Here is a 26,791-nt window from a genome sequence, read left to right on the forward strand (position 1 = left end):
ATACACAGCTCATCCAGTTACAATCTTCCCTTTGCTTTTAATGCAACTGTCTGGATAAGTCAGAGCTCTGCAGTCTTCCTATTAAAACCTTTTTTAAAAAAAACCAAACCACTGCACAACTCTGGAATGCCAACTGCAGCTGCTGCACAAAATAAGGATTCTGTGTCTATCCTGAACATTCTCCCCTCCGCTAGAGAATTAAATAAAACGCACACCGAACCACACTGCCTCTTGAGTGCAAACCAAACAATAAATGCAAGAGCTGGCAGCAAAGCCAGCCTCGACACAAGACATACTCACCACTTCTGGCATCCATCTTGCCAGGGTTGTCTGCATGCACTCAGATTTTGCACAGCTGACTAGCAAACCTTTCCACTTCCTGCTAGGGCACTCAAAGGTCATCTGATATACGCAACTGCCTGCAGCCTCGCTGATACACAGTTAGGAACACCCCAGGCTACCACACAGTATTTTAAGCCCTCGTCCAATGGCTGTTTCCCCTGTAATTCCTTGGAATGCAGAACATATGTTTGCAGCTATATGCTGCGTTCTACATTTAGATTTCAGACAGAGGCAGCTACGGTAGTCAAACGGCATTCCTTTAAAAACGGGGCAGGGGTGAACCACATGAAAGGTATATATATTTGAGGAGAAAGAGGTTGTAACACCGTCCGTATGCTCTTCTTCTTGTTTAATTCTTTGAATGGTGTTTAAGAGAAGCAAATATATTGCTACAGGGTTGCAATTGCAGTGTTGCTTTTGGAGTTCCACATCTGACAAGAGTGCATCAGGATAGGAACTGGGAACCCACTTGGTAAAGAGTGGACATTTTGCAGCTTTTAAACAAGCGTTTTTTGGTAACTCTTAAGACAGTAAAAAGGGGTCTTCTTTTTCTTCATACATAGGCAAATTTCTATGAAAGGTGTGCTAACCAACCAACATTTTTCTCCTTTGCTTCTTGAGAATCTGGAGAATACTACAGGTCACTAATTCATTTCTAATAACCTGAAGATATTGATGTTTTAAGAACAGGCTAATAACCTTTTTGTTCTTTTGTTGTACACCGCTTTGGATCCATTTGCTAGGAAAGCGTGTATAAATGTTTAAATTAAGTAAACAAAAACAAATAAACCTAGGAATTTTTTTCGGCCGTCCAGCAAATCGCCAGAATTTCAAGGTGAAGAACATGAGGAGCAACCTATCCACCGAGCAGGAATATATCCACCAAGCAATAAATCCTTCCAAGTGCAAGCACACTCTATTACCAAGCGTGGGCTCGCCTCAAGGGGCTGGGCAAAGAGGCAAGGCTATACTAGGGACTTCTCTCCAAATGAAAATAGCATTGGGGGCGGCAGAGTTGTCAGGACAATAGTAAGGGAGAGGCAGAGTTCAGCTGTGCAACTAAGGGCTCCTTGATGCAGCTATTTACATTTTCTTTTTTTAAAAAAATCCACGCTAATGGCATCCGTCCAATTAATGCCATGCCTAATTTGGCCCTACACCTTTTTTCCATGGAAGCTCTTGAAATTCACATTCTCCTCTTTGGCCAGGGAGTGGAGCTCTGCGTGCACAGAGCACGGATGCACGGGCGCATCTCGTGGCAGAAAAGAAGAGGAAGCTGCTCTCTTTGCACAGCCCTTTGGATCTTGTCCGACAGGTGTCCCCCGCCTATCACCCAAGCCTAAAACATTAGCCAAACAAAACACAGCTGGGGAATCGGGCGCAGCGCCAGCTTCTCTTAAAAATATACTTTTGGCTCGGGAATGTGGGCCAGAGAGAGAGAGAGGTGCTTGTGCAACACCTGTTTGGATCCAAAGTTATCTCTGGGGTGTCACCAGAGTATCCACGCAACACAGAAATGCCCCTCTTCCTCGCAACCCCTTCATGCAGGAGCTTCAGTTTCAAGAGGCTATTTACCAAAGGTTCACTTGCACCAGATTAAGTGCAGCTCTTTTTAGGAAACTTTGGGGGGGGGTGAAGTGAAGGGGGGAGTATGGTGGGAAGTGAGAGAAAGAGGGAAGAAGAGGGCTACAGTGGTACCTTGGGTTACATACGCTTCAGGTTACATGCGCTTCAGGTTACACACTCCGCTAACCCAGAAATAGTGCTTCAGGTTCAGAACTTTGCTTCAGGATAAGAACAGAAATCGGGCTCCGGCGGCGCAACAGCAGCAGGAGGCCTCATTAGCTAAAGTGGTGCTTCAGGTTAAGAACAGTTTCAGGTTAAGTACGGACCTCCGGAACGAATTAAGTACTTAACCTGAGGTACCACCGCACTAGGGACGTGGGTGGCGCTGTGGGTAAAAGCCTCAGCGCCTAGGGCTTGCCGATCGAAAGGTCGGCGGTTCGAATCCCCACGGCGGGGTGCGCTCCCGTTGTTTGGTCCCAGCGCCTGCCAACCTAGCAGTTCGAAAGCACCTCCGGGTGCAAGTAGATAAATAGGGACCGCTTACTAGCGGGAAGGTAAACGGCGTTTCTGTGTGCGGCTCTGGCTCGCCAGAGCAGCGATGTCACGCTGGCCACGTGACCCGGAAGTGTCTGCGGACAGTGCTGGCCCCCGGCCTATAGAGTGAGATGAGCGTACAACCCTAGAGTCTGGCAAGACTGGCCCGTACGGGCAGGGGTACCTTTACCTTTACCTACCACTGCACTAAAGAGCAGGGAAAGAGGACTACTACAGACATCAAGGTTATGACAGCTTTAAAGAAGCGGGGGTCAATTATATCAGGTATGGGGAATGGTTTCCAAACTCTCCTCTGCATGGACCACCTGACAGAGCACTGAGGGTCTTGGCGGACCACCTATCAAATTTTCTGCCTGTTGCAGCAATTGCAATGCGTTGTGCTAATTGCTGTAGGGGTTCCCATTGTGTTTCTTTTGCTTTCTTTTATTTCTTACACATTCTGCATTTTATCGCGCTGCAATAAATGCAAAACATACAATACAATAAAAGGGGGCAATAAAATACAATTTAAAATTAATACGAATATTTAAAGCAATGGATGTGCCTTCTCTGTTATCCTCAGCCACAAATCTACAGGCATGTTGTGGGCCACCTGAATGAAGCTGGGCACCACTGGATGTCCACAGGCCACCGTTTTGAGACCCCTGAGTTAGGACAATGGAACTATTATTTGTTATTTATCAAACAATTACTTGTTCCAGGTGTTAATCCAGTCTCTTAATCTCAGGGCCACGGGTTTGAGCCAAACGCTGGGTAAAAGAAGTGCTTTTTTTCTGTAAAAAAATGTTTAGGGGTACTCTTGTTTACCTACTCGTATTGAAACACTTCCTCTCAATGAGGCCAAACTTAGATTCACAAAATGTTTAGGGGCATGTGTACCCCTGGGTCCACCCAGAAAAAAAAACACTGGGTAAAAGATTCCTGCATTGTAGGTGGGTGGAGTAGATGGTCTTCGTGGTCACTTCCAACTCTACAATTCTATGTTGGTAGTTTCCACCCCATATACCAGCTCTGAATTATGCAGCCAAGCAATCAAAAGGACAGTCTTAATGCTCATGATAAAAAACTTCGAAAGAGGGTCCTTCTCCTTTAGGGGGTGGGGAAAGATGGGGATATCCTAAGCTGTCGATTTTAGACTTGTACACCACTGGTAAGGGAATTTCATTAATTCCCAACAAGGCTTTCTTGTGAGGAAGTGTGTGGGGAAACATTGCAACCTGTGTGTGTCTGTACTGGGAAGCGCCTAAACTAATCCATTTTAATCCTCCTCCTTTCTCTAGTGTAGCTGATGAAGCTACCTCTTTGCAGCAAGGTACCGTATTTTTTGCACCATAACACTCACTTTTTTCCTCCTAAAAAGTAAGGGGAAATGTCTGTGCGTGTTATGGAGGAAATGCCTACGGGTGGCATGCCTACGGATTTTCCTCCTCTAAAAACTACGTGCGTGTTATGGTCAGGTGCGTGTTATAGAGCGAAAAATACGGTATTCACCCACGTAGTAACCAAGGACACTGCTACCTCTGTTAGTCAACAAACCATCCAACTTAGTGTTTGCCAACCTGATGCCCTTCCCTGTGTTTTGGACTACAAGTCCCATCAGCTGTGCTGGCTGGGGCTGATGGGAGTTGTGATTCCCCCCCCCCCAAAAAAAAATAATAATCTGGAAAGCACCAGGTTGCCAAAGGCTGGTCTATGGCCTCAGTTGGTCTTCAAACATGGCGGCCATGGCAATGGAAGTCAAAGGGGGGGGGGGAAACATTTGTAAAGTGCTGAAAGGGGTAGGGAGGTTGGCTTTAAGCTCTCTACAGATGGCAGCTTGCATGATTTCAGAACTAAATCAGAAATGGAGGAGGAAGCATCGCGGAGAAATAGGGAAATGGCAGCCCCTTAAGTGAGCTACGCCACCCTGCTGACCTTACTAAGCCTGCTTCTGCCATTTGGACTGGTGAGAATCAGCACAATCCCCACGAAGTTTGTGTGTGTCATATGCGCTGGATCTGAGCATGGGAAATCACCCCTCTGGATAAGTCTTAAACGGAAAACAAAAGCTTCCTACCTGATTAGAACGACGCAATTTTAATCCGCCACCCAATGTAACCCTTACTTTCCAAGACTGGGATCGCATACGTCACCAAAAGGGAAGTAACAGCATGCATATATACAATTTGTTGGTCACCGCAAGCTTGGCACATGTGAGGGAGAGCGTGCCAAAGCCTAGCAGAGCGAGCAACAGTGGGCTGTAGGGACCAATAGCTTGACTCTGCATAAAACAGCTTAATATGCATCCATCCACACTTGGCGACGCCAAACACTTCAAGAGGTGGAAGGGAGATCATGACTGAAGCAAATTCTGAAAGCAACGTACATACATAAGCTTTTGAAACACACAACTGTGGACCTTGGACTCTGTATCAGACTGGCTGGGTTGCCCCATCATCGCACACCCAACCCCTTTAAGAAAAGTATTGTTTTGGATAGCTGGATTAAAAGCTGGGGGGGGGAGGGGGGAGAGAAAGAGAGCCTGTTTTGTTCTACTGGCACAACCCAAAGCTTAAATGTGCCGCACAGACTTAAAATTCTTACAGTTTCACAACACAGAGATTACAAAGAACGGCGGCTGCAGGGGCGAAGGTCAACCGTTTTAACTATAGGTACTTATTTTATCCCAGCGTGCTTCGGATTGGCAATGCCGGTTTTGCAATTAAAAGCAAGGCAAACAGTTTTGTAAGTCATGGGAACCCACAACCCCAATATCAAACATTAAGACAACCAACTAAAAATAGCGTCACAAAGCGAGGAACGAGAGAGGCTGTGAAAACAAGGGAGACTTGAAACTGTATTGCTGGACTCTGCTTTGTAAAAGGACAGCACTGTATCCAGAGGTGAAAGCCCATTAATTTAGCAAATTACATTACATTAACCACTAGCAGCATTTGTTGGGTCGATTTTTTTATTATAAGAAAAGCTCCCCCCGCCCTCTCTCTCTCTCTGAGCCAGCACATCAGCTAAATGGAAGCTGGCCCTGACATTTGTACAACCAGGACATACCAAAGGCAAGCTGTCCTGTGCCGTCAGATGGCAGGACTTAATCCACTAAAACATTCAGAGCGTCAGGCAAATGACCCTTCCCCCGCCCCATGCTCCCCCATATTTAGATATTCCTCATCGCTGATCTTCTGAAGGACTCCCCACCCTCCACACTCTTGCCATTAGCCCTCATGCCCTTTCCTAGAAAAACTGCTCCTCTAGAGAAAAACGCACACTATAAGCCTCTTTTGTACAGTGGGCAGCCCACAGCATCGTTAAAAGCTTAAAAAGAATTGACAGTAAAACTGCAAATACCCTTATCCTTCCAATTGCTCGGCTGGCTGTCCATCTCTCTTCACAATGGATCTGCCCCTCCAGCTGGGATTATCAATTATGCATACCAATGGAAAGGGTGCAGTTGGAGAAATAAAGCAGCCGACAGATGACACATCAGGCTTCCTCCAGCAGAGGTCTGCAGTCTCTTGCCTGCTGCACGGCTGCTGCAGGACTTAAGTCACCTGACTGTCTTCTGGGTGTGGAGAAGACTGACGCAGTGCAATCTGTAACTAGGCTACTGATATTCCCCGCGCTAATTCCTCACTTCAATCTGCTTACCGTGGCAACCGTTTGCTTGCTGCCCGTACCAAAAACGGGATGGGGAGGGCAGGGGGAAAGAGACTTGACGATGCAAGACAGAAAACACACACACACACACACACAGCTTTTTAACACCGTGTATATCCAAATAACTGGTGGGTTGCTAGATCGTTATCGCACCAGGGCAAGGAGGTCTTACAGGCAGCAAGAAAGGACCAAAGGTAATACATGGTCTAAATGAAAATTTAAGCCCAGTAAATGCATGCAGGCAAATAATACAGTCATACCTCGGGTTAAAGACGCTTCAGGTTGAGCGTTTTCAGGTTGCGTCCCACGGCGACCTGGAAGTAACGGAACGGGTTACTTCCGGGTTTCACCGCTCGCGCATGTGCAGACGCTCAAAAATGACGTCACGCGCATGCGCAGAAGCGGCAAATCGCGACCCGTGCACGCACAGATGCAGGTTGCGAACGGGGCTCCGGAACCAGAGGTACCACTGTACATCTATGTACAGCATTTCAAGTATTCAAAATACTTAACCATAGTTACCACCTCCCTGTAAGGTGGGCCCTGCAGCGATTAGCCTAAGCCAAGTGTGGTGAGCCTTTGACCCTGCAGATGTTCCTGAACTACAGCTTCCCTTCAGCCTTAGCAAGCATGGTTGAAGGATAGAGATGATGGGAGTTGCAACTCAGTCACATCTGGCGGGCCAAGGGTTCCCCACACCTGGTGAAATATGCCCTGGGGGACTTGCTCCATTGCAAACTATTCTTACGCTGCATCAGCTTTCAGCCTTTGCAGGTATTTTACAGATGCTTGATTACTGACTGGCGTATGGCATGGATCAATTTCCAGGTTCTATTTTTATTTTTTTAAGTACTTTTGACTATGTCGATGCTAACATTGCAGGGAGCCGAATTTTTGGCTGCTGTGTACCTAAGCCAGCCACTTTAAAATGGATTTCTTTTTTTAAAGTAGAACTGGTCAGCCTGCTGCTCCTTCTTAAAAGTACAGACCACAATTTGGCTTGCCATCACTCCACACAGTTTGGAAGGATTTGCAGAGCACGCCAGCCAATCCTCAATTTGTGCTTGCAATAAGTCTTTCCGATGGCAATACGCAGGGCTTTTTGTTTGCTTTGTCTTAAAATCCAGCCCCACCAGCATTTATCTGAACTGACACCATGAATTTCCTGGTTCAATATCTAGAGTTGGGATATACCGGAAGCCACGACAGCAAAGCCACGCCAGTGCTGCAGCAGTGCACGGCACTGCGCCAGCAGTGTGGGCAGGTTCCCAAGTGCAGTGCAGTGACTTAGAACTGGAGGGCAAGCGTCTAGTCCTCCTGGCTGCTGCAGAGAAAAGCCTGGAAGTGTGACTAATGGCAAAGCTCAGCACTTACTTGTGCCAAGAAAAAGTAGAGGTTTTGCACAGGTTACAGAACTGGGCAGATTCACATTTTACTCAGCTAGAGAAAAGGGAAGGAGCTAACAAGAATACAGTCATACCTCAGGGTTATGCCACACGCAGCACAAAAAACAGAAATTTGCATAACACTTGTGCAGAACCATGCAATATTCAGCAGTAATTTTTGTTATGTTGCCTTAATTTGATTGGGGGGTGGGTTTGGGGTTCTCCCCCCATTTTTTGCAATATTCATGGCTTACCAGGTTTCCAGAATTCTTCATAGAATTGCAGAGTTGGAAAGACCCACAAGGGTCATCTAGTCCAACCCTCTGGAAGGCAGGATAACCTTTCACCCAAGGGTGGGAGGCTTGAGCAAGGAAGAGGAGAAGACAGGCAACGAACCAAGGCAACAGTAAGGAGAGGTTGAACTAGATGACCCTTGGGGTCCCTTCCAACTTTACGATTCTATGAATGCAGAGGTGAAAAAGCATGTGCACACAAATGATCCCTACACTGGTGTAAAAGCCTTGTCCCCAGGGGCATCTTTGGTGGGTTCTACTTGCCAACACGTGAAAGCCTAGAGCCCAGAACATAACGAAGTTTGAAAAACTCTACCTTTATGATTAATTTTCTAATCATCCGCTCAGTTCTTTAGATGCTTGCAAAATTAAGAATGGAAAGGAACCTATGATTCTTTGTGACTAGTGGGGCCAGTATATTCCCGGATGTGGCTATACTACCATGTTGTTGTTGTTGTTGTTGTTGTTTAGTCATTTCCGACTCTTCGTGGCCCCATGGACCAGAGCACGGCAGGCACTCCTGTCTTCCACTGCCTCCCGCAGTTTGGTCAAACTCATGCTGGTAGCTTCGAGAACACTGTCTAACCATCTCATCCTCTGTCGTCCCCTTCTCCTTGTGCCCTCCATCTTTCCCAGCATCAGGGTCTTTTCCAGGGAGTCTTGGGGGTTTGGGCAATTAAAAGCAGGTCCATATAGTTAAAGCTATGGTTTTTCCAGTAGTGATGTATGGAAGTGAGAGCTGGACCATCAAGAAGGCTGATTGCCGAAGAATTGATGCTTTTGAATTCTGGTGCTGGAGGAGACTCTTGAGAGTCCCATGGACTGCAAGAAGATCAAACCTCTCCATTCTGAAGGAAATCAGCCCTGAGTGCTCACTGGAAGGACAGATCCTGAAGTTGAGGCTCCAATACTTTGGCCACCTCATGAGAAGAGAAGACTCCCTGGAAAAGACCCTGACGTTGGGAAAGATGGAGGGCACAAGGAGAAGGGGGTGACAGAGGACGAGATGGTTGGACAGTGTTCTCGAAGCTACCAGCATGAGTTTGACCAAACTGCGGGAGGCAGTGGAAGACAGGAGTGCCTGGCGTGCTCTGGTCCATGGGGTCACGAAGAGTCGGACACGACTAAACAACAACAAACATCTTTGTGGGTTATTCTTTCCCTGATGGGGTTTCTTAGCTGTTAAAAATTGCCTCAGGAGCAGGGCTGGCCCAAGACATTTTGGCACCTGAGGCGAACCACAAAATGGCCTCCCCCAAAGAAAGAAGCGGGGAGTGAAGATCTACATCAGGAACAAGAGCTGTTGATTCTGCTGCCCGAGGCAGTTGTCTCACCTTGCTTCATGGGTGGGCCAGCGCTGCTCAGGACCAAGTGGTTGTAGAGCTATCCAGGACAGAATGAACACCACTTATCTAAGATACAGCTGCCACTATCGTATGACATGTGCAAAAGTGTCAAAGATGTCTTAAAATGGGGGTAGCCAATTTGGTGCACTCCTGATGTTGCTGGACATCAACTTCCATCATGCTTGACCATTAGCCATCTGGAAGGCATCACACTGGCTTCACACTGCCTTAAAATATATCCTGTTATTTGCTAATTGTCCAAATATCACAATGGGAATTTACTAAGATGCTTAACTCTAGTACAGTGGTACCTCGGGTTAAGTACTTAATTCGTTCCGGAGGTCCGTTCTTAACCTGAAACTGTTCTTAACCTGAAGCACCACTTTAGCCAATGGGGCCTCCTGTTGCCGCCGTGCTGCCGGAGCACAATTTCTGTTCTCATCCTGAAGCAAAGTTCTTAACCCGAGGTACTATTTCTGGGTTAGCGGAGTCTGTAACCTGAAGCGGATGTAACCCGAGGTACCACTGTATTTAAAATGAAATAAAAAACTCCAGAAGAGGACTTGGGAGCCATCAAACAGCATATAAACTCTGTGATAAATGAGTAAAATAAAAAGGTTACAGAAGTAACGACACTTCATAGCTGTCAAACTTTTGCAAGTGTAAAATACAATTGCGGAGAGTACTTTTTCGCTTTGCAAACACTAGGTGGCTGCAGTGCTCTGCTTTCAGTCTTGGGAATATTCTCAAGATACAAAGCTGCATTTAGACAGCTCTTGTGGATACATTTGTCTTTTCAAATACAGTAAAAGCAAGCTCTTGGCAGGAGAACAGCATTAATGGTGCAGAATCAGCAAAGCCGCTTTTTTATGAACGACATTACAAAAGTGAGGCAGGCTTGTAAATCGGTACTTTTGGGGGGCGATTAAGAATTACCTATTGACTACCAAGCAGAGAAGCTCCAACGAAAGTTGATGCATTTTTTAAATTTTAGGCAAGAAGTTCAGCCATGACCATGAGCACCGCATTTTTCGCTCTATAAGACGCACCAGACCACAAGACGCACCTAGTTTTTGGAGGAGGAAAAAAAGAGAAAAAATATTCTGAATCTCAGAAGCCAGAACAACAAGAGGGATCGCTGCGCAGAGAAAGCAGTGATCCCTCTTGCTGTTCTGGCTTCTATGATAGCTGCGCAGCCTGCATTTGCTCCATAAGATGCACACACATTTCCCCTTACTTTTTAGGAGGGAAAAAGTGAGTCTTATAGAGCAAAAAATACGGTATTTCAGATTTCCTGCAAAAGGTATCAAAGAAGCAGTAGGCCTCTTTTACACATGAGCTTCAATTAGGGTGCAGCATAATAAAAAGTATTTCCAAATCAAGCAATCAAAACTCGTTATCAGGCAATATAACTCTACAACAGGTGCTTGTACGTTAACCCTTGCAGCAGAAATGCCTGTTAAAAAAATACAGCCTCAGTACACAGAAAGTCCATAATTCAGCTACCTTGCTAAAGATGAGCTGCTCTGGGTTAGTACCTAGATGGGAACTTGGAATTCTATGTGGGATACTTTTGAGTTCCATGGGTGAAAGGCAGGATATAAATCCAAACAAATAAAATAGCAAAGTGCTTTCGCTGGCCTTTAAAAAAGGAACAAGGAAGGTCAACATGCAGATTTCTGGTGCAAGAAAACTGTACAATTTGGGGGCCACCAGCAATAAGGCCCTACTCGCCACAGGCATTGACTTGCAATTGCTTAGTTACAGGAAAAGCTAGACAAGACAGAAACTCAATATATTGAACTCCAAGCTCCACCAGAGGAAAATGCAATGTACGAGCAATGTTTATTGCAGTGAATTGTTACAGAAGTAGGACACAGATCCCTCTTCCTTGTTGAGAAGTCCAGGATCATTAGGGAAGGGAGCAGAAGAACAGCAGAAGTGACCAGCAGACGATGGTGTGGGCAGAATAGCCTCCTGCAAAGTGTGCATTTGAGTAAGAATGGACATTCGACAGATGAGTTGCAGTGGAAGAATGATTACAAGTTGACTCAGACATCACCAGCATTTCAGTAGGGCTGGGAAGGGAGTTGGAGAGAACAATGCCATCATGCTCCTTCAAATCCTCCTATGCCTATTTCAGAATCTCAAAGCTGGAGAACTGAGTTTTCTCATTTCCAAACTCACCCCAGCCACCTCTAGGATCACCCTACAATTAATAATAATAATAATAATAATAATAATTTATTATTTATACCCCGCCCATCTGGCTGAGTTTCCCCAGCCACTCTGGGCGGCTCCCAATCAGTGTTAAAAACAGTACAACGTTACATATTAAAAACTTCCCTGAACAGGGCTGCCTTAAGATGTCTTCTGAATGACAGGTAATTATTTATCTCTTTGACATCTGATGGGAGGGCATTCCACAGGGCGGGCGCCACTACCGAGAAGGCCCTCTGTCTGGTTCCCTGTAGCCTCACTTCTCGCAATGAGGGAACCGCCAGAAGGCCCTCGGCGCTGGATCTCAGTGTCCGGGCTGAACGATGGAGGTGGAGACGCTCCTTCAGGTATACAGGACCGAGGCCGTTTAGGGCTTTAAAGGTCAGCACCAACACTTTGAATTGTGCTCGGAAACGTACTGGGAGCCAATGCAGATCTCTCAGAACCGGTGTTATGTGGTCCCGGCGGCCACTCCCAGTCACCAGTCTAGCTGCCGCATTCTGGATTAATTGCAGTTTCCGGGTCACCTTCAAAGGTAGCCCAACGTAGAGCGCGTTGCAGTAGTCCAAGCTAGATAGCTAGAGCATGCACCACTCTGGCGAGACAGTTCGCGGGCAGGTAGGGTCTTAGCCTGCGTACCAGGTGGAGCTGGTAGACAGCTGCCCTGGACACAGAGTTAACCTGCGCCTCCATGGACAGCTGTGAGTCCAAAATGACTCCCAGGCTGCGCACCTGGTCCTTCAGGGGCACAGTTACTCCATTCAAGACCAGGGAATCCCCCACACCAACCCGCTCCCTGTCCCCCAAAAACAGTACTTCTGTCTTGTCAGGATTCAACCTCAATCTGTTAGCCGCCATCCACCCTCCAACTAAAGCTCAACACAAGAAAAGGAATTTGGGATTCTTAAGACTTGAAACTGGGTTCCCTAAAATATATCACATCTTCCATCTACCTGGACATGAAGATCCTCTTTTGAGGCCCCTTGCCACCACATGAAGCGAGGCTGGTGATCATAACAGAGAAGGCCTTTTCGGTTGTGGCACCTCAGAACCATGCCTGGTGCTTCCTTTATGGTCTTTCCCCCATCAAGTCAAGGTTTTTTTTTTATTCAACCAGGGTCTTTTAAATCTTAGGAAAGGGGTTGGTTAATCCGAGTCCCTGCAGATATTGCTGTGCTCCAGCAACCATTGCATTGGCAAGGTGGGCTTGCAGTTCAGAGTTTACGGCTGTTGCAGCCCAGTTTGCAAAGTAATGCATTGGTTTGGAGAAATACGTTTTTAAAATGGCGGCATGTTTTCTGTAGTTCCACACATTCTGTGGAATTCCATATAGAATATACCTGTCACAGAAACACAATCTGCAGATTTTTCAAGTTCTTGCTGTCTCTGTGGTTGTGGATATAATTGAAAGTAAGCAAGCAGCACCTACAAAATCCTCCAATGTTTTAGAGACAGAATATTTATAGTTTGCTGCCTTTCTCCTTGTATTCTCCAGCTATGTTCCCTGTTCATCATTTACCCATAACTGTTCTCTAGCTTCAAGAGCAATCCTCTCCAGCTAGCCTCAAACCTCCGTATTTTCAAAAACACAGTTCTATAAAATTCACATGTCCATATCCACTTAAAAATAAGAAGACAAATTGACGAAGTTCAGGCAAATTCAGGTTGTATTCAAAGAAGTCAAACTCACGAGTAAACCCACTGAAATCAACTGGCGAAATTAACTTACATCCATTGGTGTCAATGGGTCAGAGTATGACATTGTGTTGGATGCAGCCCATAATTCACGGTTGGGGGTTTCATGGGGCAAACACATGAGCCTCCTTTAGAAAAGCAGCCTTCCTAATGCATATATTAATGCTTTTCTTCCTGGAACCTACTTGAGACACTCCTTCAAATATTAATTAGGCAGGGCCTAAATTATACATTGGGACTGAAAGGGAATGTGCTTTAGCGGCTGACATTTTTGGTGTGAGGAAGAAAAGCACAGCTGACTGCTGTTTTCAACCAGAAATCGTTCTGAAGACAAGCAGCCTCCCTTTCCCTTTTCAAAAAGGTCAGAAAGCCACTTGTGCACTGTGGAAAGCATAAATACTACAGCTGGATAATCAGTCGGATTATTAATTAACCTAGAAATTCAGTACCACGAGACAGATTGATGGCCCACAAATGTAGTTAAGCTCTGGGGGGAAGAGCAAAGATTAGATAAACATTTTTTTTATTACTCAAAAGACAAAGCAATCACTAAATATCAGCTCCGATAAACGAAACATCTCAGTTCACATCAGCTGTGCTTCTGAATGCCGATTGCTGGTTGATAAAAGAGGGGTCATCCCTATATTGCTGGATTTTTTGGAGTTAGTGCAACCTTAGGTCAAGATTTTTTTATCCCAAAGGACTTGAAGTGGTGCATATGTGGTATTATTATATTATTATTAATAATTAGATTTATATACCACCCTTCAGCTGAAGATTCCAGGGCTGTTCACAACAGAAAAATTCAATACACATAACATAACAAAAACAAACCAATAACCCATTTCCGCAAACACATTTTAAAAGCTGTAGAATGTATTACAGTGGTACCTCTGGTTACGAACTTAATTTGTTCCGGAGGTCCGTTCTTAACCTGAGGTACCACTTTAGCTCCCGCTGCCACTGCGCAATTTCTGTTCCCATCCTGAGGTAAAGTTCTTAACCCGAGGTACTACTTCTGGGTTAGCGGAGTCTGTAACCCGACGTGTTTGTAACCTGAGGTACCACTGTATTATTTATTAAATTTGTGTGTTATCATTTATTAAATTTGATACTAAATATGGTACTCTTTCATCCTCAACAATCACCCTTGTAAGGCAGGCAGGTGGTTTGTAAAATGGACCCCTCCCCAAAATTCACCTGATGGGCTTCACAGCTGAATGGGCAATTTGAACCCAGGTCTCTTATGGCCTTACTGCTTTGAACCCCAACCATTTCTTGGTAGCCTCAGTGAAGAGGGTTGCTGTACTTCTAACCTTGTGAGTGAGTGACAGGTGTCTACTGACTGACTTAATACGCTGGAATGATTAAGGAACATTGACGAGCTGTAGGGAGAGTGCTTTAGTGCTGTTCTCCGAATCTCTGGTTAGTTTTAACTGTGTTTTTTTAAATGTGTTGACTAGTGAATGCATGCGTGGCATGTTGTTGGCTTAGCAATCATGATTTGTTTAGGCGAAACAAAACCTCAATCCTGGGCCTGGACATCACACTTAAGCTAGCAGTCTGCTTTGTTTAGCTGCTAATGGAAGGCAGAAGCAAATGAGGAACGCTCATGGCTTAATAAACTCTACTTTATGGCTAAGCTTTATTTATTAACTGAGAAACATTTAGAAATCAACAATGGAAAAAATATCTGAAGTGTATGTAAAACATAAAACTATCATCAAAGATGTACAGATAAAAGCATACTATGCTAGAGGTCAGTATACATAACTAAATCATGTGTCTGAACATGTTTGCTGGGGGGGGGGGAATGGCTTCAGCTTGCATCTAAGACAGTATAGCAATAGCTGCCTGTCCAATGTTAATAAGGCAGGGAGATTTGATCTCTGGTTAAGGGTTCTCCCATGGAAGGGCTGGTAAACACCTCGTGTCTGAGAGTCCTTGAGAAGTGACAATGCCTAGTCATGACTAATAAGCAACTATGCTAGATGAATGACTGGTCTAACACAAAAGGGCTGGTTTGGATGCAACCCTGAACTACAATTTAACATTATAAATTCACAAGGCAGTAATTAACAGCAGCTTGCTGTTCTGTGTGAACCTGGACAAACACCGCTTTATTTTAACCATAGTTAGTGGAAACAAGCCGACTTCAATCCACAGGTTGGGAAGGAGCAGGGCTGCTTTCACTAATTGTAGCAGAGTTTACATTACACTAATCTTTCAGCAGGGATGCGGGTGGCGCTGTGGGTTAAACCACAGAGCCTAGGGCTTGCCGATCAGAAGGTCGGCGGTTCGAATCCCCGTGATGGGGTGAGCTCCCGTTGCTCGGTCTCTGCTCCTGCCAACCTAGCAGTTCGAAAGCATGTCAAAGTGCAAGTAGATAAATAGGTACCGCTCCGGCGAGAAGGTAAACGGCGTTTCCGTGCGCTGCTCTGGTTCGCCAGAAGAGGCTTAGTCATGCTGGCCACATGACCCGGAAGCTGTACGCCGGCTCCCTCGGCCAATAAAGCGAGATGAGTGCCGCAACCCCAGAGTCAGTCACGACTGGACCCAATGGTCAGGGGTCCCTTTACCTTTTACATTTTCTTAAAACTTAATTAGGGGGTCTCTTAACTGCTAGCGCAGCCTTCATCAAGCTGAGGTCTTCCAGATGTTTTGGACTACAAGGCCATGTTAGTGGATGCAAAGGTAGTGGAAGGTCATGCTAGTAGATGCAATCCAGAGAACGTTCACTTACAACTCCACTGAAGTTTCAATTTACTCAGCTCTTGAGTTTCAATGTACTTCTTCATTGTTACTTTAGCTTACCTATCTTCCGCTGGGACCGTGCGCATTGATTACAAAGTCGTTTCTGGGTCAGAGTTTCCATGCCTTTTATAACAACAGGCAGTTCTTTCCATGCCTATAGCACCATTTCAAAGCGAAAAGGTGGTTTTTGTTGTCATACTTTTTCAGCAGCAACATAACTGCTGTTAAATGCTTGCCACAACCTTCAACTTCAGTCAAAAAGAGCTAAGGAAAACAAAAGCTTCCTTTTCAACTGCCTTCTGCTCTGTTTGTTGTTGGCAGCCTCAGCACAATACCTGTCTGTTTTTTAAAAACGTTATACATAATAAACAACTGACAGAGTTCAAATGGAGAGCAAGAGAAGCGTTTTCTATTTTTAAAAGCTGGTAGCGCAGCAGGCAGATTAAGGAGAAGAAATCATAGCTGTGGAACACACTTTTAAAACCAGTTTAGAAGTGGCACAGATGTGAGTGCCAGCCCAGCTCACCCCTTTACCAATTTGGTCATTTATCCTTAAAAACGTATATTAGAACTTAAAATGTCAGAGCAGTGGGGTCTTTTTGTATTATTTATATTTCAAGCTTTTTAATGTATCACTTCTCCATCGGCATCAGCAAAATGGAGAGTTATCGACTACCAAATACAACTGTTTATAAAACTTACTGCAGTTTGACTGATCTGATTAGTTAATTTTAAGGTCTCATTCAATTCATTTACTATGCATAGCACATTCATATTATTCTATGCTTGCCTTTGGCTGATGCTATCAAATACAAAAATTGTGCCCTAGTTAAAATATTTATGTGGTATCGGATGTTAGGTAAAGGTAAAGATCCTCTAGATGGTTAAGTCCAGTCAAAGGTGGCTATGGGATGCAGCGCTCGTCTCGCTTCAGGCTGAGGGAGCCAGTGTCTGCAGACAGCTTTCTGAGTCATGTGGCCAGCATGACTAAACAGCTTCTGGTGCAACGGGAAACCGTGATGGAAGCCAGAGCGCACGGAAATGCTGTTTACCTTCCCACTGCAGCGGTACCTATTTATCTACTTGCACTGGTATGCTTTCGAACTGCTAGGTTGGCAGAAGCTGGGACAGAGCAACGGGAGCTCACTCCCTCGTGGACATTCGAACTGCCAACCTTCTGATTGGCAAGCCCAAGAGGCTCAGTGGTTTAGACCACAGCGCCACCCGCATCCCTATGTCAAATGTTACTCTTACTTGAAGTAGGTTTATTGCTTTCAATGGCTCGGCTTAAGGGATTACTAAGATTTTATATCAACCAATATCTATAAAATCAGAACTGCTGTACCGAGAAGGACTGCTGCAAATTTCAGATTTCTAACACAGCGGGTGTTTCAGAAGCGATGCAAAAATCTTTGCTGTTGCTGTACTATAGATTAACAGGATCTGCTTGGGAAGCTAGCACACAAAAACCTTTAGAAAGGAAATTCTGAAAAGGTAAGTCTAATTCAGAACCCAGCTCTTCAAGTGTAGCACAGGGAAGGCATAAAACAGTGGCATGAGGCAGACACCTTTGCACAGAATTAAGCCTTTGCTTTTAAACCATAAGCACAGAAATGAAGCATTGAAAGGGACATCACAATAGGCAACTCAGAGGTATCCCACATCAAGGCTAAAGAATGGCCCTGCTCTGTGCCAGAAGCAGTTTTTCCGCTGAGTCAGAGGCTTATGCATAATTCACAGGAATCTTTCAACAAGGGGCACAGTGTCCTGAAGTGGAAAGTCACACACAACTGGAATGTGGCAAACAATTATGCGCAACAACAATGAGAGGTAGGAGATCCAACAGGACTGGCAGGGGGGAAGATTCTGCCCAGACACGGTTCCCTGACTGCCCCCGCAAAGCAACAATTTCTGTTGCTAGGCTCCAGGTCCTGCTGAACAAGAACACCTGAAAGTTTCCTTATCACCTCAAAACAGATTCTTGGGATTTTCTGGTAGCTGTTCCTTTTTGTCCCCAAGTTTCCTTAGCATCAACTCCTGACGCTTCCTGTCTAACTCAGAATCAAAAAGGGGGATACGGGTATGATGTAGAATAAGAGGGCACTGGAGTACGATAAGAACCAAGAATAAGCTCTTCCCCCTCTTCTTAGTTCAGCAGAGCTTCATTAAGAGATGTTCTGGGTGGACTGTGAACTTCCTTCAAGACTCAGCCATACCAGTTTCATTCTGGCCCGTGGCAGGAAAGATTGTTACTAACTCATACGGCACCCTCAATTTATTTGGTACTTACAAAGCTAAAAACAGAAGGCAGGTTTCTGCTCCAAAGGGCCTGCGAAAGCTGCATCAAAGGAAGCGAGATTCTAAAAAGGAGGGATGGGTGAGCAAGAGTAACCGGCAAGTCTAGCGCTTTGTGCAAAAGCTGTTTCAGTTGGGTAATGACCCAGGAAAAGACAGCATAGAAAAGGTTTAAAGCCATAATGCTGTATTGTTTTTAACACTTGATTGGAAGCCGCCCAGAGTGGCTGGGGAAACTCAGCCAGATGGGCGGGGTATAAATAATAAATTATTACTATTCTATTATCCAGATGTTGGGACCTGTGGTCTTCACTACGCAATTGGACTCCAGCGCCCATTAACCCCAGCCAACAATGGACTATGGGAATTGGAGTGCAACATCTGGAATGCTACTCTATCCCTGGTTTAAAGCAGGGGTGGGAAACCTCAGGCCTGGGGGTCAAATGCAGCCCCCCAGGCCTCTCTACATGACCCTCGGAAGCCTCCAAACTTCTATATTCAGGCCCTGGCCCTAAGTCCTACCCCAAGTGTTTCTGCCTAGCTGGAATATGCTCTTGAACTCTTAACAATACCTCTTGCTTGTCTGAATGGAGACCAGAGGAAAGGGGAGTATAGACACCAGTCTCCTGTACAAAGATTGCATTTGAATTCACTTCCTGCCCCCCACTTTCGCCTCTGGTGCTGCCCACCAGTGGCCCATGTCCCTCAGAAGGTTCCCCAGAGAAGAGATTGAGGTCCCTCCATCTGAAAGAGAGTCTCCGCCCCCTGGGTTTGAAGGAAGAGAGAGAGCCATACAGAGGATGGGCGAGGGAGCTCTGGGCCTAAAGGGTAGCAATAGGTAGGGTGTTTTTAGAGAGCAGGAGATCTTCAGGCTGTTCCAAGTGGTAGAACTGAAGGAGAGTGTGTGCTGTTGAGGACGCAGGAGAAGCAACTGAGAAAGGGCGAGTCATACGGTGTGGTCAACAAGAGAGGTGAATGATTCTGGTGGCAGCATTCTGGATGAGGTGCAGACAATAGTCAGGTGAAAGTTCCACACACTTTCATCTGACTACTGTACATCCAAGGAACCCCAAATAGGATTGCTTCTATTTCCCCCTTTTTGTGATGGCTCTGTACTCCAACCTGTTGCTGCTGCTATTGTTGATACTATTATTTCTTCTATCTAGTTCATTTGTAATTGGAAATCAATAAAACACCTTTTTAAATTTTTTTAAAAATTGTGGACGTTTATCCGAACCCTGGGTACACTATGATAATTCTATACAGGTGACTTTTCCCTGTGGTACCAACTAGGTTGTGCTGACTAGCCCAACCTTAGACGCCCCCCATGATCCATCAACCCTTCAGTGTGCAAGTGTCCAAACACTTGGGCAAAGGGCTCAAGCAGCATTGAAGCCAATAGTCCTTTCTCCTTGTTTCCCACTCAGCAACTAATTAACCAACGAGTCTTGGTTGACCACAAACTTGACATGAGCCAACAGTGTGACGCGGCAGCTAAAAAAGCCAATGCAATTCTGGGCTGCATCAATAGGAGTATAGCATCTAGATCAAGGGAAGTAATAGTGCCACTGTATTCTGCTCTGGTCAGACCTCACCTGGAGTACTGTGTCCAGTTCTGGGCACCACAGTTCAAGAAGGACACTGACAAACTGGAACGTGTCCAGAGGAGGGCAACCAAAATGGTCAAAGGCCTGGAAACGATGCCTTATGAGGAACGGCTAAGGGAGCTGGGCATGTTTAGCCTGGAGAAGAGGAGGTTAAGGGGTGATATGATAGCCATGTTCAAATATATAAAAGGATGTCACATAGAGGAGGGAGAAAGGTTGTTTTCTGCTGCTCCAGAGAAGCGGACACGGAGCAATGGATCCAAACTGCAGGAAAGAAGATTCCACCTAAACATTAGGAAGAACTTCCTGACAGTAAGAGCTGTTCGACAGTGGAATTTGCTGCCAAGGAGTGTGGTGGAGTCTCCTTCTTTGGAGGTCTTTAAGCAGAGGCTTGACAACCATATGTTCTATGATTCTATTGAGAAGGTAGACCAGGACCCCCTCCTGGATTCAGGTGGCCTCTATGTCTAGCTGTTGCATCCAATAAGTAGAATTCATTGGAGAAGTATAGCTAACTGGCAGATGAAGACTTATCCTCCATGAATTTGTCAACCCCACTTTGAAAGCCATCAATCACCACACCTTATGGAAGCAAATTCTTTAAACTAATTATCTGCATTCTAATAGACAGGGAGGAGAAGAAAAATCTCTATTCACCCTCAGCACACCTCCACCATACTTTTTCAGTCATCTTTTCTCCAAACTTAAACGGAAAAGAAAAGGCTTTAGCCTTTCTTCATACAGTGCTCCAGTTTTGATCATTTAGGTTGCCTTTTTCTTCTTTTCCAGTTCTGAGATACCCGTTTTGAAACAGGGTAAGTGTGCAGAGTATTTCAAATACAGCCACAATATAGGTTTATAATATAAACCCTCACTTCTCCCAAAAAATAAATTAAAAAATTGTCCAGTAGCACCTTAGAGACCAACTAAGTTTGTTCTGCGTATAAGCTTTTGTGTGCATGCACACTTCTTCAGATACACTGATTCAGAAGTCACCAGACCCTTACATATAGTGGGAGGGTTTTTTCTCAGAAGGGTAGTAGGAGACGGATGATTCACTCAATGGGTATGGTAAACCTGTTGACGACTGTTAAGGACTGCAATTAGTCCAAAAGGAAAAAGCAAAGGATAGTATGCAGATGACCAAAAATAGCTACTGGACAATTTTTAAATTTTATTTATTTATTTCGACTGCGTCAGACCAACACCTGAATCTTCTCCCAAAAACTTTATATAAAACTTTCCCCTAAAAATTCCTATCTTTTCGACATCATTGCACACCAATAATCCCAGGAAGTGAATTGGTTAAACGAGGCTCAGCTCTCTAGCCCGGGTCTAGAGAAAGGTTGCCCAAACTTGGGTCTTGAGCTGTTTTGGGGCTACAATTCCTATCATCCCTAGCTAGCAGGACAAGTTAGAGACCCAAGTTTGGGAATCTAGAGTATCCAGATTAGAAGTGCCATCAGCAAGCATCACCCAAAGGCATCTTCTGGCTTACACAAATTCTACACAGAAGACCCAACAGAGGCAACAGTTTTGAAGCAAGCAGCAGCACCTCCTTCTATGTGCAGCATAAAATCTCAACCTCAAGGAATTATGTTGGGAAGAAGGGCTGGGCAGCAGGCAGAGAGGGAGGAAATCTAGACGGCCGCTTTCTGAGCAGACGCCACCAGAGAGATGTACAGCCAGATCGTGAGACACACATTTTCGAAAGGGACACAAGCCATGGCATGCTGAAGAAACACATTGATTAGTGAAATGCAAAGGAAGTGAAAGCAGGTTACCTGAAGGCTTAGTCAGCTTTGATGAAAACATAGGGGCAGGTTTCTCCTTTTCCTTGACAGAAGCAACTCCTCTCTCAGCTCCCTTTCCTACACTGTCTAACTTTTTCTCTGCCGGCGAAGGAGTAACATCAGCTGGGGGCGAGATCTCCTTCGTTGCTTCAGGCACTTCTCTGTCCAGTTTCACGGAGGGTTTTCCCAAGGCAGGACCTCTCTCTTCATTTTTGACTTGCACATTCTTCAAAGAAAGGTCGTGGGCCACCTCTTGGCAAGGAGGCTGCCTTGCCTCCAATTCAAATGCATCACGGGGCTCTCTGCTTTCCATCTCCTTCAACACATCTTTTTCCATCACCGACTTAGCAGCTTGATAAGGAGCTGTGGGGAAATCATCCGTCTCTGGAGAGGATTCTGCAGACAACACAATTTTGTCTCCCACTTTGAGCTCCTTGGGAACAGGGAAATAACCTGCGCCAGTACGTAGTTCTTCCATGTCTAGTTCCTTCCATGTCTTCTCCTCCTTTGCTACTTCTGGAGCCCAAACAGTGGGTGCATTTTTGGGGGGTTCAGTCTGAGGCTGGAAGGATTCTAAGTAAGGCTTGCTAAGGGAAGCTGGCATCTCCTTCTGCTTCTCCTCCCAATCTTCCTTGGAAACAATCTTAGCAGCAGATGCAGTGGTTTTCTCTTTCACAGCTTCCCTCTCTTTCTGAGCAAGGACAGGTTCTTGACAACTACCAAATAAGTCACTTTTCCCAGGTGCTTTCTCGTCAGGCTCAGCATATTCAGGCACAGGTTGGGAAACACATTCTGAAATCACCTCCTTAGATATCTCTGCAACGGCCGGCAAAGCAGATTCATTGGGAACCTTCGTTTCTTTAACTAAGTCGCACGCAATGGATATATAAGAATTCTCCAAGTCTTCCGCAGTTGTACCACTCTTATGTCCGGGTTCAACCTTGGTTTCCTGTGCTTGACTTGCAGGTACATTCATTGCCTCCTGATATGAGGGAGGCTCCTCAGACTTCTGCATTACATTGTCGTAGTCATTCTCGTAATCGCCAGCAAAAGCTTCCGAAGGGGAGGCTTCGGTTTGCACAGCAGGAGCAACCACCCCAACAGCGCCTGCATTCAACGGTGCTTCCATGACAATATCTGGCAAGACAGGGGAAGGAGCTGTTTCAGACCCTCCTTCAAAGGAGGGGCAGATCTGCACGGCCACATTCAAGGGCTCTTGCGACGACTCGGACACCTGAACCAAATCGATCTTCGTTTCGTAAGCGACTTTGGGGCTAACTGCATCATGAAGTTCGCTCTCATATGCTTCTTGCACTAAGTCAGGAGTAAGACCTTCGGGCATATTAGCCAGAGCATCAGTAGACGCCAGCAGATTCTCGGCTTTATCAGATTCAGCATTCTTGCCCTGGCCACTTGCCAACTCATTGTGGGCAACACTTGGTTCTGTGCCAAAATGGGCCTTCATCTCCGCTATCTTTTTCTCATCTGTTTTATTTTCAGAGGCCTGCTCCTCCACCAGAGACTTGGCTGCGCTGCCCTCGACTGTCACAGCTGATTCAAACTTGGCACAAGTAATGTAAGCTTCTGAAAATTCTTTTGAGGCTTCTGGAGTGCTGGGGAAAGAAATATCTTCATTGCTGCTTTCATGCTTCTTCTCGCTCTCTTTTCCAAAGTCTTTTTCTACCGGCAGAGTCTGAGCCTCCTCCGTGTCATATTTACCTACACCATCCACCTGACTCCTAGCCATTTCTTTCAAACTGCTGCTTTCATTGCTAGCCCATGATGGTTCAAAAGGCTTGAAGTCCACATAGTCGTCTCTTGCAGAAAGGTCTACGAAAGCCATATTTTCGTCGGCATCGTGCTTTCGGTCTTCAAGAGATGCATCGTTATCATGCTTCACAAACAGCTCGACAGGAGATTCTGGAGAAGAGTCCTGCTGGTGCGCAGATAGTTTTTCTATATTAAACACTTCATTGGTGCCTACTGGTTCCTTGGTCTGAGATGAAAAGAATAGACCTGTCCCAGTGTCAGAGGGCACTGCTTCCGAAGGTTTCGCTTCTGAACCACCAGCATCTTCAAGGAACGGGTTCCGTGCGTTTTTGGTAGCAGCGGTAAATGCCTGGCTTTCAACCTGACCGTAACTGCCCTTTGTAGATAGCCCGCCTGATACTGTGTTGGGGGCTGTGTAGTCTTTAAAAGGATTGGCTGAGAGAGGAGAGAGAGAGGGAAGAGAAGCGGTAGCGTCAAGGGGGGCTGCAGCGAAATCTTCTCGCCATGCACGACCCAGCTGCTCCTGCAAGTCCATACCTTTGTCTGTGGCCGTGGACAGAAAGGAAAGTTAGCGAAGAGTGCAAGTGGTCTGAAAGTTAAGGCAAGTTTCAACGACAAGATCCCGTCCCCAAAAAAACACAGTAGCTAGCTCTCAACGCTTACAGCTAGAAAGGTTAGTAGGGAAAGCATGCAATATTAAAGCTAAGAGAGGGTAAATGTAAATGAAGCAGCAAATGTTGTGCAATCCAGTAAGGTTAGGGGGGAGCTTAGAGCAATGCAAAGTACACAGGTTTTGCAGAACAAGCCTGAGAAATAGGTCTCGTTCTCCTACCCACTCTTTTTTTTTTGGAAAAAAGCAAGTGAATAATAATAACCCCGTGAAGAAATAATATTGATGTTCTCTTAACCATAGCCAAGAGAGCAGGAGAAGGCGTTAAGTAATGCATTTCCTCTCCCTCCCAAGTCTTCAACTAGGGTTTCCATATTTTGAAGAGAGAGAAAAGAGGACGCTACGACGGTCATTAAAAGCAAATGAATGCAGTTTGTCTCAAACCTTACTCCTGGAAAAGAAGGTGTGTCCTAGGAACTGAGGACTCACCGCAACCCTACTTAACACCAACTATGCTTAAGACTGAGTAGGTTCCCTCCGAACCAGCATTTGCAAACCAGCTTCAAGTCCGGGTAACAAGGGGAATCCTTCTTAGCATTAACCATAGTTAAGAGCCAGTGTGAATGTTAACAGTAAACTGGGGAATAAATACAAGGAGGAAGAGGAAAACTCAAAGAATCTGAAGCCCAGTCTCTTAACTATATACCGTATTTTTCGCTCTATAAGACGCACCGTACCATAAGACACACCTAGTTTTTGGAGGAGGAAAACAAGGGGAAAAAATATTCTGAATCTCAGAAGCCAGAACAACAAGAGGGATCGCTGCGCAGTGAAAGCAGCGATCCCTCTTGCTGTTCTGGCTTCTGGGATAGCTGCGAAGCCTGCATTCGCTCCATAAGACACACACACATTTCCCCTTGCTTTTTAGGAGGGAAAAAGCGAGTATTATAGAGCAAAAAAATACGGTAATTAAGAGATTGGCAGGGTTACCTTCATCAGACAGGTGAAAAGACGAAGCAATTTCAAGTATGGTAAACTGCATTAATGCTAACAGTTCATTAATTGTAACCAATTAGAGCCAACTCTATATCAGCAAAAGCAACTACACCTTTAATAGTTATTCTGTTAATAGTAGCTACAAGGTGTTCCTAGGGGAAAGTTCCAAGAATTCATGGACAGCTGCAGTTTAACTGCAAAACAGAAACTGCCCAAGTTTGAATTTCGAGCCACTTCGAAACAAACAAAACATGTTTTGCAAATTTAGGAGACTTTAGTATTCTTGGATCCTCGACAACTTTTTTTTAGTAAATACATCTAAAAACTATTAGTGGGAAAGGAAAACGCAAAGGACACGGAGGGGTGGGGGCATACTCTAATGCAAAAGGCTAGCTGAAATAACTTGCCTGCAGAAGAGTGCATCAGAGGGTCAGATGCAACAGGAAGAGCAAAAAGGGTCTCATCTGAAAAACAAATACAGTATGACCTCAGCAGAAATAAATGTGGAAAATGAGCTCAAAGAAGGGAAAGAGGGAGAAGAGAGTATTCAGCATTCATATTTTTAGCAGATATTTTACACCCATATTTAAAAAGAACTAAACGAGAGAATTCGCATGCAGGATTACTCTGTCACAAAGTGGAAAAGCTTCTGCTAAGGAACACTCCTCCCCATTCCAACCCCACCCCCCCGGCCACTTGCCCCAATCTTAGCTGCAAGCCTAAATAGGAACGCCCAGGAATATTGACTCAGGATCCACCAGCCAAAAAATTCCAGGGCGTTTCATCCGCTACACTTATTTGCTAATGTGGGTCATTAACAGGTCACTTAAAACTCCACCCAGAATTCCACACAAGCAGATGTGTTTCACACGGTTACTCTCCTAAGATGAGGATCAAGAGTCCCTAATTTTAGCACACTTCCCCCTCCACACATTCGTCCCCTAAACATATGAACATTAAGTACGTTAAGGAATTGAATCTCTCGGGGGTGGGGACAGCTATTGCTAATTGACTGCAGAAATAAGGAAAATATGTTTTAATATAATATTTGGGACTGTTTTAAATGCAAAGCAGGTTGTATAAAATCATGAAATAGCATAGGCAGAATCAGTGCACTGACTTAACAGTCTCAAGAGTGCATGTATATCCACTTACTCCAAGGTTGAGCTAACATATTTCCCCTGAAGCAAAGAGCAAAAGAGCTTTGATTTAACCATTAGCCCTCGCCCAAGTCTTATACGCCCTCCAGTTCACATCTTGTGATCAACTATTTCAAGAGCGTAGTATCGGCAGGATAATTACTAGCTATCCTTCCTGACTGATCCAAGAAGCAAAGAAAAGCGTTATGCAAAGGGCGCCACCTGTGCCCTGCAGGAGAGCTCTGCCAGAGCCTCACTTAATGAGGCAACATGTGAACTTGGTGGGAAAGCGATTAAAGGACTAAGAGCAAGCCAGTGCACATCTAAGATGATGCAAAAGCTGAGCAACGCACACCATAGCAGCTGACCATCAAGAATAGGGAATGGCTGGCTTGAATTATGCACTATACGGTGTTGTGTTTGTCATGAGGCCGGAGGAACATCGCCCGGCTGTGAGGCGTGAAGGCCACTCCCTACAAAGCCCTTTCCACCTGGGCTAGGGGGCAAGGCCCAGACTCACCAGCCCCACTGAAGAGGCTCCTCATGAGGCCGGAGGAACATCGCCCAGCTATTGTTTCATTGATTTATTTATTTAATATGCTGTAAACCGTGTTGAGGTTTTTATTTAAAAATATGAAGTGGTATAAAGGTAAAGGGACCCCTGACCATTAGGTCCAGTCGTGAACGACTCTGGGGTTGCGGCGCTCATCTCGCTTTATTGGCCGAGGGAGCCGGCGTACAGCTTCCGGGTCATGTGGCCAGCATGACTAAGCC

General features: G+C 45.4%; 1 protein-coding gene across 4 annotated transcripts in view; it reads right to left on the reverse strand.

Moving 5' to 3' along the window:
• The window catches only part of RTN4 (reticulon 4), a 63,741-nt gene that overhangs the window by 22,451 nt on the left and 14,499 nt on the right, over window positions 1–26,791 (reverse strand). Inside the window, exons 2-3 of one of the 4 annotated variants that reach the window (XM_053383657.1) lie at window positions 25,286–25,342; window positions 21,494–23,707 (exon numbers count right to left, since the gene is read on the reverse strand). In XM_053383657.1, coding sequence (XP_053239632.1) covers window positions 21,494–23,707; window positions 25,286–25,342 — 2,271 coding nt within the window. Of the gene's footprint in view, window positions 1–300; window positions 424–5,805; window positions 6,006–21,493; window positions 23,816–25,285; window positions 25,343–26,791 lie in introns of those variants that run through there. The other 3 variants (XM_053383656.1, XM_053383658.1, XM_053383659.1) reach the window with 3 other exon arrangements.

Source organism: Podarcis raffonei, chromosome 3, assembly GCF_027172205.1.
Source record: "Podarcis raffonei isolate rPodRaf1 chromosome 3, rPodRaf1.pri, whole genome shotgun sequence".
NCBI classification, from domain to species: Eukaryota; Metazoa; Chordata; class Lepidosauria; order Squamata; family Lacertidae; genus Podarcis; species Podarcis raffonei.